Source organism: Pyrus communis, chromosome 14 (genome assembly GCF_963583255.1).
Source record: "Pyrus communis chromosome 14, drPyrComm1.1, whole genome shotgun sequence".
NCBI classification, from domain to species: domain Eukaryota; kingdom Viridiplantae; phylum Streptophyta; class Magnoliopsida; order Rosales; family Rosaceae; genus Pyrus; species Pyrus communis.
This window is the reverse complement of record NC_084816.1, coordinates 21652520-21668365: the sequence shown is the minus strand read 5'-3', so window position 1 is coordinate 21668365 and position 15846 is coordinate 21652520. Positions and strand designations below refer to the sequence as shown.

At 34.9% G+C, this 15846-nt stretch overlaps 2 protein-coding genes across 2 annotated transcripts; both read left to right on the top strand.

Annotated features, from left to right (window-relative positions):
• The first annotated feature begins 296 nt into the window (after positions 1 to 296).
• On the top strand, positions 297 to 1473 carry LOC137716622 (olee1-like protein). The gene is made up of 2 exons (XM_068456066.1): positions 297 to 526; positions 1031 to 1473. The coding sequence occupies exons 1-2, from the start codon at positions 358 to 360 to the stop codon at positions 1360 to 1362; spliced, it is 501 nt and encodes a 166-aa protein (XP_068312167.1). The 5' UTR covers positions 297 to 357; the 3' UTR covers positions 1363 to 1473.
• Positions 1474 to 11339: 9866 nt separating this feature from the next.
• LOC137714780 (ubiquitin-conjugating enzyme E2 36) lies at positions 11340 to 15462 on the top strand. Its single transcript, XM_068453921.1, has 8 exons — positions 11340 to 11499; positions 11771 to 11798; positions 12034 to 12120; positions 13321 to 13379; positions 14311 to 14352; positions 14452 to 14525; positions 14832 to 14929; positions 15030 to 15462. Exons 1-8 carry the CDS (start codon positions 11464 to 11466, stop codon positions 15065 to 15067), a joined length of 462 nt encoding a protein of 153 aa, XP_068310022.1. The 5' UTR covers positions 11340 to 11463; the 3' UTR covers positions 15068 to 15462.
• The last annotated feature ends 384 nt before the right edge of the window (positions 15463 to 15846 follow it).

Below are 15846 nucleotides of genomic sequence, written 5' to 3'. Positions count from 1 at the left end.
GTTTCAAAAATGGTTTGTCAAATTTCAGATAAGAAATTCACAGCAAATAACAAACAATTTTAACATTTGTACTCTTTACTTATAATTTGTCATATTTTAGTTTTTTCTTTTTTTGGTCAAAGTTTGTCATATTTTAGTTGAAGGGGAAAAAATTGCGGAAAATAACAAGTAATTTGACTCCCTCCACATACTTTAAAATAGAAAGTCCAACAATTACCACACAATACTAACCAACCCTAATTTCTTTCACTTATAAAAGGACTCTTTGGTTGCCTTCAAGAAACTTAACACGAGGGGGAACGCGGAACACCATATATAATAAGGAAGAAATTCATAACGCCGTCAAGGGGAAATAAAATGGCCAAGGCTTTGGGTATCGCAGCACTCTTCGTCACCTTGTCCTGCTTCTACTCTCTCGCGTACGCCACCAGGGGTGCCGCCACCAGAACTCTCTTCGTGGAGGGCAAGGTGTACTGCGACCCATGTCGTGTCCAATTCGAGACTAGACTCAGCACACCCATTGACGGTAAGTAGTCTAACAAGTTACATATGCACCGAGCTCGTAGACCAATTGGTTAATCAAGAGTATACATGTCTACATTCGAAGTCCCGATTTTGATTCTCCGTCTCCCTAATATCCGTTCATATCAAAATTGTTGCATACATATTCTGTTTTATCTATTCATTTCTTCTTGTTGGTATCTAAGATCTCCCATGTGTGACAAATGATCAAATGTTCTTTGGTTTACGAAAAACGAAAGGAAGATGGTTTTATGTGAAGGTTATTTGTTCCCTAATCTCAAAGTGATTTTGTCCCTCAAACTTGAAAATGCTAGGCGTCTCTTTTTTTTTATACAAACTATATTCGGGGGTACGGAATTGGACCTTAGAACCGAAGGGGCATAGTAAATATTATAATCATTTGAGCTGCAAGTCATTTCATTAACGTAATACCAGACTATCATCTTATCGTGCAAAGATCAATGCACGTGTTAAAACTAAAAATAATTGCATGCATGCATGCATGCAGGTGCTACGGTAGCCTTGGAGTGCAGAAGCCGTGAAAATGGTACCATCGTATACGTAGTCGAAGGCAAGACCGATAAGAATGGCATCTACAGTCTGGCCACCCACAAGGAATTTGAGGAGCAAATCTGTGAGGTGAGGACCGTGCGCAGCCCTACCGATGAGTGCGCTGACCACTTCGACATCGAGAGGGCTAGGATTTTGCTCACGCACAACAATGGTGTGAACGCCTTGGCTCGCTACGCCAACCCCCTTGGGTTCATGAAGAAGGAGAGTACTTCTGAGTGCGAGGCAGTTCTTAAGGAATTGTTCCCCGAGGAGACTCAAGATCAATAAGTACATTATCATGATATCATATGTATAACTAAACTCTCCCTCCTCATTACCTAATGTGAAATGCTTAATTATATAATATATACAGGAAGAAATTATAATTCTCCCAATATCTAACTTCTCCTTCATATATATGCTATGTGTGGTAACTCTTAACTTTAATTTAAATGTTAATTACTAATTTAAAAAAGAATTAGAAACCAAAATAAAAATACGAAAATACGAATAGCCACCACACTGCACCCCACAGTGAGTTGAGGTGATCGTGTTTGGTGGAGTGGGGTGGCTGATGGTATTATGTTTTTATAATTCCTTTTAAAATTAAAGTTAAGTAGAGTTAAAAAAAAAAATTAACGTCGGAGTGGGCATTGAAAATTCAATCATACATGACCAACAAACAATGAGTTTAATTTTGATATTGGTGGACTAGTTTTATTTGTTTTTTTTATATTTTTTATTGATAGCAACGATGGGAGATTTCCATAAATTAAAAACTGGTACCATTTACAAACATAGGCCGGCAGGAACAGCCAGCTCAATTTACATTCAGACGCAATTCATGCTAAAATCAGGCGGCTCCTCAAACCAGAAGCAGGAAGCCGCATCCATACGAAGAGCAAAGCGGGCTAGGCGATGAACAATGATAAGTGCATTATTTGTTATTCTTTCATATCATTTATCCCTATGTTTTGTTAACGAATTGGTCTTAAAAGAACTTTTATTACTTTCCTTTTCTCAGTTTCAACCAATATGTGCACTCAGGACGTTTTGGTGATAATTTGACTTTCCGAAAGAATTTTGATGTAAGGCCAATCGGAGAAGCTAAGAGGCTGAAGACCATTTTTTCCGAATTTCATAATTTTCCATGAAGCCAAACATTCTAGTTTTGTAAGTTAATCCCGCAGAAGTTGCAATCCCATCAGAACTGCACAGTTGAGGGAGAATGACAATTTGAAGGCTTTCTCGATTTTTCTAATGGTGTGCAACATATGCTTGGAAAGATAAGAGATAAAGCTACATTTCCATATTTTTACAGAATTTTGCAGAAGATAAATTGACCCCACATTTGATGTGAAAGTCATATGACGTGTTTTCCAAGCCAAGAAGGATTCTTTGAAAGTTTGTTTATTAATTATTTAGGAATTTTTTTTTATTTAGGAGAGTTTCTACCTGACTTTTTAGGGTTTTCCTAGACTACATATAATACCCTCGGCTCTCTTAAGACTACCTTATACACAAAATTCGTCCAAAGGGAAGGAGGGAAGCTTAGCGTGCGTTTTACCATACTTTTCTGGGTTTTTATCTTCTTCCATGACTTCTTCCGTGATATTTATTATGACTATGTGTAACTAAACTACTTTTCCAAGGTTTATGATGAAACCATGACATGATTATTTCCGAAGTATTTTGTTGATTATTATTCGATTACATGCCATGTTTAATTCTTAATATTTGTATTTAATTTATTCTATTTTCGAATGTTCTTGTGACTGGCCATCATTGTGAACTTGTTTCTAGATAATTAGATAAATCTAAGAGGATGACCAATCAATTAGATTTATTGGAACTAATATTAAGAAGAGTAGAAAAACTAGTGAGGACGACCAATATCAAATTATTCCTACTTGGTTGACGTGATTCTCAATGCTTAATGGGTTTTCATGTGTTTAATTGTATGTCTAACCAATAGGATATAGTTGTCACGTATAGACACACGAGTTGATGCCTAACCACATATTGATTCACATCTTAGAAAGAACAGCCTTAAATATTGGCATGGTAATTGGATAGTGATTGGCTTGAAGAAAAGGGAATAGGATTGTTACTGGTGGATTCATGACCATAAGCTTTCATCATATTAATTTGTTTAAACCTTCAGTCGTTGTGTGTTTTCATTATTCATCTTTCTGGTTTGAGTATAAGTTGGAGTTTAAATTATTTCTCGTAATCAATTAATCAATCATTTGTTTCCTAATTAAGTTAAGTTTCGGATAATCAGTTGGTTGAATTGGTATTAAAAGCAATCCTCATGGGATCGACCTCGTATTTGCATATATTCCTACAATTGATTCATGCACTTGCGAGTTTAATTTGGTTTAAATTAATCTATTATTTAGGTTAGTTTAAATATATATCAAGCAATATCATTGCCTTGACGACATGTATGGGTAACCGAAGCTCCAGTGATCCTGAGAAAAGCAACCTTAGAGTCTTCAACAATATGCTCCACTGTAGACATATTCATAGAACTCTCGAGCAACACTTTCACGATCTGGAAAGAATATTGGATGCTTTTATATTTTTGTTTTTGATTTTTAGTTTTTATAATGTATTATTCAATATTTGTGTGTACAAGCTTGCATGATACTTAAACTCAAACATCAAAGGAGAAAGATCAAATTTGTTTCTTTTCCTCGCTTATTGGTATGCAAGAAAGATCCAACTTGTGGATGCCATTAACTGCACGCTCACTTATTGGTGATCAGAAAGAGGTAGAAAGTTAGAAACCATACTCAAAGATACACAAAATTAAGACAATCCTACTTCAAGTTTTGCAGCGTATAAGATTGTCATAATCTATTAGATATAGAGTACTTTCTGCACTCTTCTTTTTCTTCTGTACATTCTTGTTTGTTATCGGTTATTGAACAGAATAAATCAAGAAAAATTTAGGAACAAAAATAAATAAGGATGTAGCACGCTCCTATTAGTCATGCTTTGATTTGAAGACAGCTGAAAAATAAAGGAGCACTACTAGAGCGGCTCGCTTTTCATTTTGTAGGAGTAGGTGCTTGTTCTTTGTTGAGTTTGGGTTGGGGGAAGAGGGCATTTCCATCGCAAAAGATTTAACCCGGCCAAAGGTTGCTTGCACAAAAAGAAAAGTAACAGAATAGGAAAATGCACATTTCGATGATCATTTAATACTTTTGAGTCATATTTAGCTTAGAGAACTTAACAATTTAACTCTTTGATCATTTTTGATGTAATAATGCTCATATTGTATAATCGCTCACCAAAATCATATGCTCAAACATTCTTTTCATTGGTTTGTTGGTGAACCCATTTTTCAATTGGTAACACGACCATTTTATATACGAGAACCGCTCGAAAATAGCTAAAAACGAGCCAAAGTTAATTCACGTTAAAAAACCTAATTAAAATAATTAAATAATAAAATCACCAGAGCATCAAAACTTCCCATAATTTTGTTTTTGGATCCTTTTTTGACATCTTGAACTTTGAATCAAGTGAATCAAGTACAAAAGTTTACTAGCGGTGCATTGTTATATAGGTTATCACTTTTTTGTTCAGCCCTACTGCGGCTAAAGGTTCAAACCTTCTTCTTTAACGCAGATTAGTACAAAATATCTCATGTATTAAAAAAAAGGAGTTTTAACAAAATACTCTTGAACACTTATGGTACTATTTACTTTTAACAAAAAATCACATTTTTATCTTACCTGGATATTATTCACTTCACCTTTGTTTGTCATTTTTCATTAAAACTAAAGTTTTTTTTAACTTTTCATATGTTTTCCTTAAAAAAATAAAATAAAATAAAATAAAAAATAATGAAAAGGACTTCAAAACTTGCATTTTACCAAAAAGCATCATATAATTTTATTTAATGATAAGGACAAAAAAATAATAATAATAATAAAAAACAAAAAATAACCTTACAAAAGCGCGTGCATTGTAAATTCTGTAAACTTACCATATATATTGCAGCAGCCCACACCTTTTTATTATTATTTTCTTTAGTAGCTTCAAACCCTAGCCTCATAGCTTCACGTGCCTCCTTCCTCTTTCTTTATTTCATGTTTAGGAGCTTTAATGATGATAGTTAGTACTTTCATTGGTCCCCTCATGTTCCCGCTCTTGCTATTTTCAACGAAAATGTAATATATTATCTCCCATAATAATCTTAACTGATAATTTCCTATTTGAACTTTTTGTGAGAATGGAATAGGCTCTCATCTTTCCTAAAATTAGAGAAAGACTTGCTCTCTTCAAACTTAAATAACTAATTGCTTTGGATGACACTTCCTAAAGAGATTCGACCATCATAATACTTTTGACGCCATTCTCGTGTATAGAATAATTATATGGGTTAGCTATTCATTGTTAGAAAGTTCACGACTCATCCATTAATCAGTATAACAATTAATCAGAAAACACAACTAATCATTTGTATCTAGTTAATGTTGATGACATGCCTTTTCCAAGTTTATTTTTCAAACCATCGGCTGCTAATTTCTTGGCCCCCAAAACCATGGATGCTAGTGTGCATTTTCCAGTTGAGCTTCATCTGTTGTCCATTGTTTTCTCTGCCATGGTTAATGAAATAGTGATAGTACTAGTGTTCAGTTTAAAAAAAAGTCAGTGTCTAGTTTACGAAATAGTGATAATATTAGTGTTTAGTTTAAGAAATAGTCAATGTTCAGTTTACGAAATAGTGATAGTATTAGTGTTCAATTTAAGAAATAGCCAGTTTTCAGTTTAAGAAATAATGATAATACTAGAGTTTGGTTTAAGAAGTAGTTAGTGTTTTGTTTACGAAATAGTGATAGTATAAGTGTTCGGTTTAAGAAATAGTTAGTGTTTAATTTACGAAATAGTGATAGTACTAGTTTACGAATTAGTGATAGTAATAGTGTTCGGTTTAATAAATAGTTAATGTTTAGTTTACGAAATAGTGATAGTATTAGTGTTCAATTTAAGAAATAATCAATATTCAGTTTACGAAATAGTCAGTATTCAATTTAAGAAATAGTGATAGTACTAGTGTTTGGTTTAAGAGTTAGTCATTATTTGGTTTGAGAAATAGTTAGTGTTAAGTTCTAAATATAATAAGCGTTCGATTCTAGAAATAACCAATGTTCAGTTGTAAAAATAACTAGTGTTAACATGACATGACACAAACTTCAAAAATTGTCCGAACTAAAGATAAAAATCACTATTTCGAAATTAAAATAAGCATTGTTTATTAAACTGAAAAATGAAAAATTTTCTTTATTTTTTGTCTTGTAATATTATTACTTAGTTTGTTCCAAAAAAAAATTATGAAACAATGGTCAAATAAAAATACAATAAAATAAAAAGTAGAAATTGTAATATTTATGGAGTGAGAGTAAAGTGATATGAGAGCAACTCCAGCGTGGGAGTTTGCTCGGGGGACAGGCCAGGAAAGGGGCCCAAGAGCCCGGCCTACACATTCTAGCATGGGGAGCCCGAGGGACAGTAGAGGCCCGAGCACCAGGCCTGTGAGGAATTGTCAGCTCTCGAGCCCGAAGTGGATATGACGCAGGGCTGACGTCATCCAGGCGCCAGCCCAATTTTTTATTTTTTTCTGTCAGCCGCGTGCACCTGACCTAGTGTGAGGGCGCGTCACCAGACACTGTTTCAGCTCCTGGGGCCCGCGGCACAGTTTCAAAAGTTACCATTGGGAAGCCACGTGGTTTCCCATGGTCCGTTGGATCTCAACAGCTATATAATGTGGACCATCAGATTTACAACGGTAAAAAAAAAATAAAAAAATCTTATTTAATATCAACCGTTGGATCTGAGATCAATGATTGATATTATTCTCCTTTATAAATAAAAAAAAATAGTTTTAAAATTTAGAAATGTTACCGTTGTGCCACGTGACACAATCTGGAGTGTTGGAATTCAATTTTTTTTAAATCCAACAACAGAGATTAATTAGTTGAATAAAAAAAATTTAAAAATTGTAAAAAAATGAAAAAAAATCCGAAAAAAAATTTTAAAAAATTAAAAAAAATTTGTTTTCACTTTTCTATAAATACCTTCTCATTATCATCTACCTTACACCACAATTTCATATTTTCTTAACTACTTTCAACCACATTCCTATCTTTCTCTCAAAGTTTCAATCCAATTTTTTTTCAACAAAATGAATACTGATGCAAGTACAAATTGGACGCTTCTTGAAGATGTTGCGTTGTGTACTAGCTGGGTTAAAGTTAATCATAGTTCGCTTACGGGTGATGAGATGTAGTTGCGAGAAATGTGGAGTCTTATTCATACCAATTATCTTAAGAAAATGGGTGGGAAATGAACCAAAGAATCGATGTCCAGTAGTTAGAAATTACTGAGCCAATTGTTTAGTACGTGGAGAGATGCATTGGCACAAGCGAGTACTAATATTCGAAGTGGGGAAATTTACACGGATCAGGTAACAATATATTATTTATTTGTTTGTACTATACCTAAATTTACATTATAATTATTTGTTTGTATTATTTATTTGTTACCTACTTTCATTATAATTATTTGTTTGTATATTTATTTGTTACCTTTGTTACCTACTTTCATTATAATTATTTCTTATCCCGCATTGTGTAGCAACTTCAACCACAAGTTTGGTATGGTGCCAAAACCAAAACCAAAAATAAATCATTCAACTGGTGAGAATGTTGGAATATTATCAAAGATTGTCCTAAATTCAAAGTTGTGCATGTCGGTCCAGAAGTTTTCATGAACAACACCCATTTACACTCTACACCTGATCATGCCTCGCATGTTCATGAAGATGAAGCAGAAGAAGTGCCCGAAATGCCCCCTGAACAAGCGTTAGGATCGATCCTTTATCCAATTAGGCCTCAAGGTAAGAATGCTTCAAAGAGAAAAGGGAGTGCTTCAAAGAATGATTAAGCAATGTATATGGAAGAACTTGCTCGCCAAGGTGAATTGACTTTGGCGCGGGAAATGACGAAATTTGAGGCAAATAAGGCTAGAGATGAGGCAAATGTTGCAGCTATTGAGAGAGCATTTCAAGCTAATGAGAGAGAAAGAGAGCTAATTAGGCAAGAAAGGGAACATGTTAGAGACAAAAGAATGGCTCTACGAGATCGTGACATTATGAACACGCCTTTAGAAGGGAAGTCTCCAAATTCTAAATATTTTTGGAAGTCGGAGAAAGCGGAAATGGTGCGAAAAAGGCGTGCAAGAGAAGCGAAAACAATAGGAGATGGTCCTAGCACAACAAGTGAAGATCATCCTAGCACCACAAATTGGTTAAGTGATGATTAATAGAGTACTTTTTGTAATCGGAGCCCATAATTTTCCAATCACTTTGGGCTGTAATTTCTTATTTATTGAATAAAGTACTTTATGTTGTTTCCAATTTATTGATTTTAGTACTTTATTTAATTTGGTAATTTATTTATACTAAGAGAATCTTTATTCAAAAGACACACCAAATAAAATTACATAAACATACCAGATAATAAAAAACTCAATAAATGAACTAAAAGAAACACACCAAATAAAATTAAATAAACACACCCAAACAAAAAAAAAAAAAAAAACAAACACACTAAAAGAACTTAAGTATCTTGAGCTTGTTTCAATTCCCACTGGTGCTCTATCAAATCAATTTGCCGGGCATTGTGTATATATGGCCTTTGAAGTGCAGTATATCGTTGAATAATCAATTCATTGTAACGTCCATCCCTTTCTAATGGCTCATGTTGCACGGGTTCTTTGGTGGCACCATGAGCACAATATATACGTGTTCTTGAATTGTTCATCGTGTCTGACTCATATTCATCAACGACATCATAATCGTACTCATCTTCCACAATCATGTTGTGAAGAATGATGCATGTCATCATGATGGATCGAAGCGACTCTACATCAAACAATCTGGCAGCACCCCTGACGATCGCCCAGCGAGCTTAGAGGATACCAAAAAAATGCTCCACATCCTTCCTACACCCCTCTTGACAGCTTGCAAAGTGTTTTTTCTTTGCACTTCGCGGATGTGGCACTATTTTGACAAATGTTGACCACTTTGGGTAAATGTCGTCTGCTAGGTAGTATGGCCCGTTGTACATATGTCCATTGACGCAGTACGTGACTTTTGGTGCCTTTCCTTGCAGGACATTGTTGAACATTGGGGATTGGGCAAGGACGTTAAAGTCATTTTGAGCTCCCAGAACCTCAAAGAAAGCGTGTCAAATCCATGTATCAAAAGATGCCACCGCCTCCAAAATGATACTTTTTGCTCATTTTCTATCCTCATAAGCGCCTTGCCATGCATTTGGACAATTTTTCCACATCCAGTGCATATAATCGATGCTTCCAATCATCCCAGGAAAACCTTGCATCTCGCCCTTCTTCAGAAGCCTTTGCAAGTCCATGTCAGTAGGTTTCCGGAGGTACTCTGCAGTGTAGATAGATTCGATTGCTCCGTAAAACCTCATCAGGGACTCAAGAATGGTTGATTTCCCCATCCTTGTTATCTCATCCACTTGGTCTGCAAATACTTCATATACAAGCATCCGCAAGGCAACATTAATTTTTTGCTGAGGAAGGAGACCCATAGCACTAAAAGCATCATTCTTTTGCACAAAGTAAGAATCATGGATGCAAACAACAATCATGATTTTGTTGAACAAATGTCGTTCCATTCTAAAACGACATCTAAAGTACGTATTAGGGAATGCACTATTATGGACAAAATAATCGTCCAAAAGTTCTATACCTTGTCGTTGCCTGCTTCTATCAAGGTTTCCAGAATGGCTGGGCATGCAGATCTGACCCACAGCTTGGATGACTCAACGGGAATGTGAGGCTCTGCCCATTCTTGCTTCATCATCTCTCCTTCTACATTCATCATCCTCATCCCTCTCATTTTGGGCCACCTAGAGATTGAACATTCCTTCTGATTGGTTAAACAATTCTGCCTCTTGCTGATCGATTTCCCACAACATCCTTAAAGAAAAAGACATTGTAAAAATGAAGCAGAAACTATGAATAATGATAGAGATCTTGAGAAAATTGGTGTAAGATTTGTGAGGATGAATGGTGGATTATATAAAGGATTCAGAAAGGATTAAGTTGTAGATAATGTCATGTGGCAAGCCGTCATTCGTAAAAAATCTGATGGAAATCTATCCTCAAAGATTGTAAATAGATTATGACACGTGACGCGACGTGATTGGTTGATAATCTTATCGGAAATCCATCACCGATAATTGTATTTTCGGATAATGACACGTGGCGCAATAAATATGATTAAAAATCTTATCGGAAATCCATCATCAATAATTGTCTTTTCGGATTTTATGATACGTGGCGCAACGAGAATGATTAAAAATCTTATCCAAAATTACAAATAAAATTATTTTGTATTATTTTATAATTTTTTGGATAATGACATATAGCGTAACGAGAACGATTAAAAATCTTATCCGAAATTACAAATAAAATTATTTTGTATTATTTTATAAATAAATAAAAATATTAATATTTTATTGTCCATTGCCAGGGCTATTGAAATGCAACGGTGAAAATGCAAAAGACGGTTACTGTTTACTGGGTGGATAACATAGTGTATTGCCTGGGGGGTTCCCACGCTAGAACTACTCTGAGAGATGAGAGAAAATTCAAAAAAAAAAAAAATTGATGTGATGTGAATGGGTGAGATGAGAAGAGAAAGAAATTTGATAGGAATATGTGAAAGAGGGGGGAGAGAGAGGAGCGGAGGGTCGGAAAAAATAAAAACGATGGAGGGAGAAAGAGAGAGGGATGAAAAGCATGTATGATTAAGTGATGTGACGTGACGTGCGCGTCAGATTTTGTTTTTAATTTTTTATTATTTTTAATTATTATATTAAATTTTTGTCATTTTTTTATTAAAACTTAAGTCATTTTTATAAAATTTAAGTCATCTTCATTAAATAAAGTTAGTGAATAATTTTTTGTTAATAAAAAGTTGAGAAAAACCTTTTCATTAAAGCTTTGTAAAAAAAAATTACAAAAATCTAGGCTAAGTATTTAGCTACTTTCCAACCAACTGAAAAAAGGGTAAAAAAAAATATAATAAACAATTTAAAAGAAAAAAAAAGAAATAAAAGAGAAAGAATAATAAACAAGTCAAATCATTTCCTTTATATTTTTCACGGAAATAAAAAACGCGTAATATATTCGTAAACCGAGTGCTTATTATGATTACTTCTTCGTCCTAGTGAGAGAAAGAAAGAAAGAAAACCTATCTCTCTCTCTCTCTCTCTCTCTCTCTCTCTCTCTCTCTCTCTCTGCAAAACCCTCATTGCGTATTCTGCAATCGACCTTCGAATGGCGAACAGTAATCTTCCCCGACGAATCATCAAGGTTCGCCCTTCAATCTTCTTCTCGATCCCTCTTTTAATTTTACCTCTGATCGCTCTGTTTGCGTCCCCTGAAACGAAAATTGAAACTTTTAATTGCCTTTTTTTGTGTGGTAATTTCATCGAATATTTTCTGTGATTTGAGCCTGAAAAGATTCGATCTTATTCATTTTTGTATTGAGTTTCGTAGCGACGAAATGGGGATTAGGGTTTTGTTGGTTTGATTTTTGGGTAATTTTTTAACAATTTTTGCTTTTTTGTATTTGATCCCGAAGGAAACTCAACGTCTCCTCAGTGAACCTGGTAAGTGATTCACCTTTTCCCCATTGATTATTTGGAGCTTGAATTTGAAATTATGCTTAAAATTCGTTTGATTTGTCTACAAGTTTGTTTCATAGAGAAATTCAAAACGAATGAGAGTTTGATAGTTGTTTTTAGGCTTTAGTATAATATAAATATGCTAATTTTGTTGGGGTTTTATTTGTAAAGGGTTTTATGCGGTTTAGTTATTACTTTATACTGCGATTTGTGGTTTCAGCACCGGGGATTAGTGCTTCACCGTCAGAAGAGAATATGCGATACTTCAATGTGATGATCCTTGGCCCAACACAATCTCCTTATGAAGGTATATATAACTGGACTGAATGCTTTGTGGAATGCGTTATCTACGAAATCTATACCTGGTTGGTTATTATTGTTTGAAATCTTATACTTGTTTGAGGAAATTTGGATCTATAGAAGTTTTATTGTTTGAAATTCCTTTTATTTTATGCACATAAATTCTTAAGCTTGAGCTATACGTTGGGAGTACAAGCTTGATAGAACTCTGCTTGTGGGAATGATGATTTATTGTGTCTGCATTGCTGGATGTATGTGTTTGTGTTGTTTTATGTGAAGATGAGCTGAACAAATTAAGGACGTTGTTGTTTGTCAGAGTATTTCTGAGGAATAATTAGGAGGCTGGATCGTTTTGTTGAGCCATATAGAGGTTAGCGAAGGTTGTCTTATCTTTGAGATCTGTCTTTAGTCTTGGGTACAAAAAGAGTATCCTGTCCATTTCAGTAATTTAATGTAGCAACGGAGTGCTCTGGGATTACTTTGTGTTGAGAGAGCATAATCGTATCTCCCTTGCATTTCTAATGGAAGTATATGTATGAAGTGAACTATCGGTGGATGCATGCAGCTAGACCATGTCATGAAGCTACTAGAGATTTTTGCAATATTCCGAAGGACTGAGCACAACAAACAGGAATGCTTTGGATTCAGTTGCAATGGATGGCTAGGGAGAGATCATGCTACTCAGAAAGGCAGGCTAATTGAGATGATGTAGCAATTAGCCCTATAATTGGGGAAAGTTATATCTCACCTGGACAAATTTGTATGTCGTTCATACGGTGGGAAAGTGTGGTCCATTTATGTACTGCCTGTCTATCTAATATGTGTTCGTTGGCCTGTTAGAGGGGTATAGCATTGACGGCACACAACAGAGTGTCAAGTACAATAAACCAAGCTAGATTATTGATCATAGCCTTTCTAGCCATTCACTACTCTGCTATTTTACATCTGTGTGAAGTGGCAGTCCACTTTGCTTTGCTTTGAGCTTGAGAGAAATGATAGTAGCTTATTTGTTCTTATATGTTGTTATATTTGCCACTTGGTTACTACATATTATGTTCTTAGTCAGAAACATAAATATCAGATGTCAGTTTCAGAAATGTAATATGGGTTAACATGGCTCCTTTTTCTTGTTACTCCTTTGCTTTCTTTTCCATCACTTACCATCGTAGTTTGTAGATTTAACATGATATGTTTCGTTTCTATTTAGGAGGAGTTTTCAAGTTGGAACTCTTTTTGCCTGAAGAATACCCAATGGCTGCTCCAAAGGTACTTTGATTTGAAGTCAGTATAACACAATCCCAAACAGCTCAAAGATTGAGGGAGAGTATGAAATGAAACATTGCCGTGTATAGGAGCGCTTTTAATTCTTGATGTCTGGAGTTATACAGTTATTTGATAAATGGGTTTTATCTTCACAATTCTTGTTCCTCGTTTGTGATGGATTTCGTCACGGTTTTGTTTTATTTGTATGATTCTCGTCGTGCAATTTGATGGGATTTAATGGTGTTCCGTGCTTTTTTCAGTTATGTGGTTTTTGCCCACAATGGCTGTAGTGTGTTTTGAGAACTGTTCTGAAACAGGGTAGTCTTTTAAAGCAGATATTGTTTTTACTAAGGAGAAATTATTGTTTGGTATGTGTATATATAATGCATATGGGGTGGATCTTTAGGATCTCAGAGGGCAATTCTTAAAGTTGCAAAAGACAAGGGAGTTAAATAACTGAAGTTATTTGGCTTTTAGGAATAAATATTATCTTTTATATTACACTTTTTTTTTTTTTACTAATGTAATTCTTATCGTTGATAATTTATGATAGAAATTTCCATAGGTTAATAGTTGTATTACTTGGATGGTTTTTCTTAGATAAAAAAAACTATTCTAAGAACAGTCTACATATTTTCACCTTTACTAGCAAATGTTGTCAATTGTAGCATACTCACATGGGTGAAATTTTCGTAGTGTGCAGTTGAATAATTAGCTGGCCTTTCCACAGAATGCCAACATGGTACACGAAACTGTTAAAGACTTACTAAGGCAGCTGGGTTGTCATTGTTTATTAATTTTGTGAATGTGTCAGGACATGGTTTTGGTCCTGCAGTTTAAGGCTCCACTTTTTCTGCATTAAGCATGCCCCCAGGCATTTTAACATTCCTTACGTATGTGTATCAAGTAATCATTTGTCTTTCCGTTGTATCAGGTTCGATTTCTCACCAAAATTTATCATCCTAACATTGACAAGGTAGGCTGTGGTGTGCGTATGTTTTTTTTTCCTTCCTTTCACTTTCAAAGGTTCCCCAAATAATTTAATGCCTTTTATGCACACGGCTTTGTTAATCAGCTGGGAAGGATATGTCTTGATATATTGAAAGACAAGTGGAGTCCTGCTCTCCAGATCCGAACTGTACTTTTGAGGTATATGCTTTCATATTGTCTTCGTAATATGCTATACCTGTTCTGTGATCAAAACAAAACAAAACATCAGTGTAGATCACTGGTTAAAATATCACAATAAATTATGTGTTCCATAACAGAATAAATTTTGGCATAGTTCATACGCCTGTATCCTGGAGTTTGTGCAGCTGCTATTCCATTTCTACTGCATTATTCTTATACAGGCACTGCATCATTGGGGAAATGTTTTAACGTGATGTATCGTTCTATCCTTTCAAGTAAAATTGAAACTGAATTATTGGCGATGTTGCTATCATTTTCTTCTAGTATTCAGGCACTGTTGAGTGCCCCAAACCCCGACGACCCGCTCTCAGAGAACATTGCAAAGCATTGGAAATCAAATGAGGCTGAAGCTGTTGAAACAGGTGTGTTTCTTATTATTGGTTTTCCCCAGCTTACATATTACTCGAATATCAATTAAAAAGCGTCGAAGCTAATGCGTTCTTCCTTGATCCATCCCCGCAGCCAAGGAATGGACCCGTTTATATGCAAGCGGTGTGTAATGACATGGTGAAACTTTATCCTTCCCTAAAATAACATTAATGCAATGTACGCTATTCGCTGTCATTTTTAAAATGAAAATTCGGAAGAATTGGATGTTTGAAATATTGGAAGTTTAATGTTCACAAGCTACCATTTGTTGCCTGAAACTTGTTCCATCTCTTTCGGAAGCTCGTCTGGGAACTTGTATGATCAAGGATCAAGGTATTTTCTATCTCCACTCTCAAACGACGACTGTGGGGTTTATTATAGGCACTTCAAAATATGGATTTCTGGCAATGAATATTGTGAATAATTATTTACTAATTTTCTTTTTCGTTTTGCTGTGATTTGAAGAATTGTATTCCCAGTTAGTTATGACAATTTTTCGTTAAATTGTATTTGGTTGCTTGGATTAGTTTGGATTGGATTGAATATTGAACAACTCATAAATTTCAATATACGTTTGAACAAATAGAAAAATTAATGAAAATGACTTGAAAATTTTGAATTTTAACGATAAAACAAAATAAAGGGTAAAGTGAATAGTATTATGATTGATTTTTTAATGTAAAAATATGACTTTTCGTTAAAGTGAACAATATCGGAAACTTTTCGTTAAAATTATGTCGGTAATGAGTACTCGATCTTATAAGTGCGTAAGAAGCTAGAAAGAGTGAAAAAGCGTTACACCTGTTTCAACATGGATTCATATTGGGTCTGGATGTAGCGGATTCCATGGGCTGATGCCTTGTGCACGCTTTGTACTAATTTGAGTTCCGCTCTCCAACATACCAGAAAA

Excerpts from the sequence above, each read along its gene's own strand:
- LOC137716622 (XM_068456066.1), top strand. The coding sequence starts at position 358 with ATGGCCAAGGCTTTGGGTATCGCAGCACTCTTCGTCACCTTGTCCTGC. Across the intron at positions 527-1,030 it reads ACTCAGCACACCCATTGACG|GTGCTACGGTAGCCTTGGAG; the intron begins GTAAGTAGTCTA and ends GCATGCATGCAG.
- LOC137714780 (XM_068453921.1), top strand. The coding sequence starts at position 11,464 with ATGGCGAACAGTAATCTTCCCCGACGAATCATCAAG. Across the intron at positions 11,500-11,770 it reads TTCCCCGACGAATCATCAAG|GAAACTCAACGTCTCCTCAG; the intron begins GTTCGCCCTTCA and ends TTGATCCCGAAG. Across the intron at positions 14,353-14,451 it reads ATCATCCTAACATTGACAAG|CTGGGAAGGATATGTCTTGA; the intron begins GTAGGCTGTGGT and ends TTTGTTAATCAG.